Genomic DNA, 5305 nt, shown 5'->3' with positions numbered 1-5305 from the left:
CATCGGGGTAACTGAATTGCAGCTCCTTTCTTCTATACAAGGAGTTGTATGTCATATTGTCATCTATACTATACTAAACTGATGAACAGTCGCCGGAAAAGAAGAGTTTCTGGCCACTTCTCTCTCTCTCTCTCTCTCTCTCTCTCTCACTACTTGCCATGCTTGAACGGATTACTATATCACCAGTAAGTAAGAAAATATTATATTATTACGATAACAAGGATTGAAGGCCAACACATACACATATTAAACAAGCACTATTTCTCTTAGTTGATTTTCTTACAGTCTTTTCTGATTTCCCCTGGGTTAATTGAAGTACTTTTCAAGTTACCCAACTTGATCATAGCATTTGCAAAATCTGTATAAAAAGCTTGTGTATCTTGACTGTAAGTCTTAACTATGTCATCTGTAGATCCACCATTAAAGAGTTCTTGATCAGAGTGAAACAATCCTCTCCTGTTAACTAGCGATTGAAAGTAGTTATTGCCAAATCGGTTAGGACTTTGATGGTCTATAGAGGCCAAGTTATCGTCTCCGCCCACTGAAGGACACTTGGATTTTCTTTCGTTAGCGACAGCTACTTCGACATTTGTTCCGTTATATAAATTAGAACGAAAAAGGACACACCGAGCAACACCAACAGAATGAGCTCCTGATAGAGCAACCAATTCTTTAGCTGTAAATCCTTTATCAGTGAAATTCTTGATGAGTTCTGGAAGGTCTGCAAATGGAGATGGTAGATCGTCTGCTCCTTGTCTGTTTGCTGTCCTCGCGTCCCGTCTTCCTAGTAACACTGACCATGTTGGACCTCCTAACTGTGTTTTTTTACGTGTTCGACAAAATTTTATTAGTGGGAGCAAAAACTGTCAAATTTGTAGCCATCCAACTGAAAACAATAATCTATGAGTGCAGAGTACATTGACATTATATACTGTTTTATTAAACTACATTCTTTTTCCATGTGAGACTATTCTAACAAGTTTAACCTTCTTAGAACCTAACACTTTTGAGTGATGTAGAGTGCTTGTAGCCGTTGGGTCTATAAAATATGGGTCTTGTTCTGATAGCTTTATAATTTTATGGTTATCCAACTCAAAACAAATTGACTCCGAGTGGAGAAAAGTTAGACATTGTATCTTTGCCACTAGAGTACAATTCTTTCGTGTGGTTATTATCTGAAGAAAAAAAACTCCTCTTCTACCAGTCCCTATGCTATTTGTTAGTTGAAATCTAACTCTTGAAGTATTTTTTTCATAGATTTCACTTGTCTACTCATGGTGCAAAGAACAAGGGACGAAAAAGAGTTTTAATTACCTCAACAACTGAATCACGAGTCGCAATCGTGATAATATCTGCACATGAGACTACAGGTCCTGGACATGCTTTGTCAACTGCATCTTTGATCTTGTCTATTAGCTCAAACCCTCCAAGAGAGTTCTTGTTGGATACTGAGTTCTTTTCACTATCAATGCTAGGAAGATTGTCGTCAAGTAAGACACCGGCATCACATCCCTGTCACATATATATAAAACATCGCTAAACGTACAAGTCACGTAAGAACTAGGAAGATAAACTCATAAGTTATTCATATTGCACATAAGATGTGAATAAAGACCTAACAAATACGTAATGATTAGACGGCAAATGCTAAACTAGTCTTAATATGGAAAATTTAAGCAGCCGAAAAAAATAATGAAAGTTGACATACAGAAACAAAACAATCATGAAAGAACAATCGTAAGATCTTTGCCCCCGCTCTCTTATCTCTGTTTATCGCACTACTAACGATAGATTTGACTACATCGAGTACTGAAGAACATGTATTATCGTAGAATGATGCAGAGAGTTGTGCATGAGAAAGAGGAGCCAAAATTATAAACAAAGCGGAAATAAGGATTAGAAGTTTCTTAAAAGAAGCCATGAATCTAATTCTAAGTTCTTTCTCTTGTTTAGCTCATCTAGCCTCTCCCTCCGTCTTTTATAGCTACAAATTTGAACAAAATGAAAACCTATTTTTAGATATTTTTTTTGGATCATCCTTCAGAGTTTCAATTTTTAATTAGTTGATATCTTTTTTCTTTTGTTCTATAAGTTTGTTGGTATCTAGTTGGATCCAAATTCAATTAGTTTTACCATGAGTGTTTCTTCATTGGTCCTAAGAGTACATGTTAACTCGTTAGAGGTAATTTGTAAAAAGGTCAAAATAATATTGAAAATGAGTAGAAAAGCACAAAACATTTGAAAATTATTATTCAGGTCAAAAAATGTGCAAATACTAAACTACCCCTTTTTGTCATTTTGTGTAACTAAATTCTTTTATTTTTCTTTAAACTTTAAATCGATATAACTTTTGTTAGAGATGACGGATTTCTATAAAAATTATATATTTAGAAATGATTTTTCATTAGCTTTCTAACAAGATCCACTTTCAATATTTTTTTTCAAAAAAAAAAACCCAGAAAAAAACGGCGTTTTTTTCCTTTACGTTTTTCTGCAAACGTATTTGCAACATTCTGTTGTGCAAACGTGTTTGCAACAATCTGTTGTGCAAAAGTGTTTGCAAAAATCTGTTGTGCAAACGTGTTTGCAAAAATCTGTTGTGCAAACGTGTTTGCAACAATCTGTTGTGCAAACGTGTTTGCATAATGTAAACTACAAATTGTGTTTGCAAAATATAGATTGCAAACATGATTTATTCTTCCTTGCTAAAACTTTGAGCAACTTCCCAGAACCATTGGATCACAGGGGAACCCGCACTATATCCAGATTTGCTCTCATGTCATCCATTGCAAGCAAAGTAGAACAGTACAAGAGAAAAATGTCTCAAGTAATTATGACATAAAGAAATGATATCTAGAAATGCAGTAAACTGAGAAAGGGAACTCAAGATCGATGTGTAAAAGCCCACTAATTAATACTTATAGTTCTTTATCGTTGAATATTGATATCAGATCCTGAGTAATCAACTCGTTAAAACCTTTTAAAAATGCAGTAATTTGAGGACGGATAGCAGTTGTTAGCCGATGCTCAGCAACAAGGTTCACATATTGATGTTTATTCTCCTCAGTAACTCGAATATTTCGACCACCAGGAATCAGTCACCTGCATAACATTACCAGATATAAATTTCGAGCACAAATTATCACGCACATAAAACTATATAAGCTCTTTGATATTCCGTAATCACCTCTGCCCTCTCATACAATATCAACTTTTCCTCATCAGCTTCCATGAAAGTCAGGTCTAGTATATCGCTAATATCATTCTACAAAAGCAAGAAAACAGTTGGTTGCGGCTACTTGAAATAAATAGGAAGTGAAGCAAAGTATGCTGAAGGAAACAAACATGGGGAAGGTAAACTACCTCAAGCATCCACTTCAAATATTTGAAGTAATCAGGATCCATAGGCTCAATGTCATGGTAGGTTACTTTGACCCCTAAAATGTGTTTATAAAATGATATAGTGAAGTGAACGTCGAGGAGCTGCCCATCAAACAGTGTCTTCCCAATCTACAAAAAGAACAAGAATGAGTTAAAATCAAAGGTTCACACTGTGGCATCAATGTTATTAAGACTCTAAATGAAACTCTAGGTGATTGCAACATTTCACAAGAAAGAAACGTACCACTCGTCCCACAAATTTGAAGTATGATAAATGTTCTGTTTGGTAGTTAGGGTTTGGCTGAAATGTTGATTCATTGCCAACTGTTGTAAAAAGTAGCGCCCCTTTATCAAAGATAACCCACTATAGACTATTAGACTGAAACCATTGCGCATAAAATATGGCTAAAACAAATAGAACAAAGAACAAAATTCTTATCTCTCTCAACAAAAACAAGATAGGCATACCGTTACGTCTTCGTAGTAGAAGAGCTCCATCAGAATAGTTCACTGAAATACATAGAAAGTCCTTGAGATCAACATTAAGGTGGGCATGATGTGGTTGTAGTTAACAAGCTTGACGAAGGCTTTCACTCTAAACTTGTTTGATGCTTTCTCAATTGAATCCTTTCAGATCACCTTTTTTCGGTTGTTAGAAATCTCTGCAACCAGGCAATGGCCATAAGGAAGGTCACAAGTTCCCTCATCAAATGATCACAACCTGCATACCAACCCTAAAGAACTATAACAGTCTTTTTCAGCTTCAAAGATTGGCGCGACGGTCACAACTTTCGCCAATATTCGAGAACCAACCTCTTCAAAGTGATACTTGCTCACAGAAATCAACGTGATACTCAAATGCAAATATAAGAAAGTGATACTTGCTCACAAAAATTGGCGTGACACTCAAATGCAAATATCCGACTTGAAGACCAACACATTGTCCGACTTATTTCTTCGTTAGCACTTAGCAGATTATGAAAAAATTGAAATAGATTTTCTGTCTTCCATCTTCAAATCTCTCATCTAACATCTATGGTTGTTTTGTTCTTTACTAAGAATGGTATAGAAAATTCGAACTCAAAATTGATGGAGAAGCTACTATATCAACATAGTTAAAGAAAAGTTCAAATTCTACCTGATATCATAGTGTTCCAAAGAACCACATCTGATTTTGGAATTTCTTCGAACAGTTTCCATGCATCTTAAATACCATACCACACTTAGAATACAATTGATCAAACCACTTCCAACAGGAGCGTTTTGATGAAATCCAGTTTTAATAATGCGAAGTGGCAACAATAGTTGTAGGCGGCAATTTATACTCTTCCCCTGTTGTATTATTAACATAAGATTTGAATTTACCAAATTGAACCTTCTTGCATAAAGTTAACATCAGCAATCGATCGATCTTACTAGTAAATTCTCCAAGAGAGAGAGAAATCCGAGTTGATCTTATCTATCTGATCCATCGTCAACAAATTTGGGTTTCGTTTTTCTAGGGTTTGTATCACCAACATCAGACACGAACCTGAACTTAAGTTTTGTTGAATCAAGAAGAAGACGAAGTCGAAGAACAAGAAGCATTTAAGAAGAAGAACCGGAGAAGAATCGCAGAAGAAGAAACCTAAAAATTTCAGATGTTTTTTTTAGAGAGATGACGATTTTAGAAGGTGGGGTTATTTTGGGAATGAAAATAAAAGAAAGTGACCTTATTGATAATTATTAATATTATTTCCAGCTTTACCTAGTATTACACATAAAATTTTGGTAATTTCTACCAAATAGAAAAAAAATCTAAGTTTTTTTTATTATTATGATAATTTTTACACCCTAAACAGCCATTTCCTAAACTCGTTAAGCATTTCTAGTTTTGTGACTAGATAATTGGTTAATATGTCTCTATAGTAAGTACAAACACACA

At 34.9% G+C, this 5305-nt stretch overlaps 1 protein-coding gene and 1 long non-coding RNA gene across 2 annotated transcripts; both read right to left on the bottom strand.

The window, feature by feature from the left end:
* Positions 1 to 190: 190 nt before the first annotated feature.
* LOC147566724 (peroxidase P7-like) lies at positions 191 to 2021 on the bottom strand. Its single transcript, XM_086653251.1, has 3 exons — positions 1709 to 2021; positions 1315 to 1512; positions 191 to 815 (listed from the first exon to the last, which is right to left on the bottom strand). Exons 1-3 carry the CDS (start codon positions 1919 to 1921, stop codon positions 267 to 269), a joined length of 960 nt encoding a protein of 319 aa, XP_086509377.1. The 5' UTR covers positions 1922 to 2021; the 3' UTR covers positions 191 to 266.
* Positions 2022 to 2690: 669 nt separating this feature from the next.
* On the bottom strand, positions 2691 to 5075 carry LOC147566723 (uncharacterized). The gene is made up of 5 exons (XR_015237469.1): positions 3850 to 5075; positions 3626 to 3726; positions 3364 to 3510; positions 3188 to 3265; positions 2691 to 3102 (listed from the first exon to the last, which is right to left on the bottom strand). It is a non-coding gene; the product is annotated as an uncharacterized LOC147566723 (long non-coding RNA).
* Positions 5076 to 5305: the final 230 nt, after the last annotated feature.

This window comes from Eschscholzia californica, unplaced genomic scaffold (genome assembly GCF_041429995.1).
Source record: "Eschscholzia californica isolate CP2 unplaced genomic scaffold, dmEscCali1.0.p SCAF_1, whole genome shotgun sequence".
NCBI classification, from domain to species: Eukaryota; Viridiplantae; Streptophyta; class Magnoliopsida; order Ranunculales; family Papaveraceae; genus Eschscholzia; species Eschscholzia californica.
The sequence above is the reverse complement of the archived record's forward strand: the minus strand, read 5'-3'. Positions and strand labels throughout refer to the sequence as shown.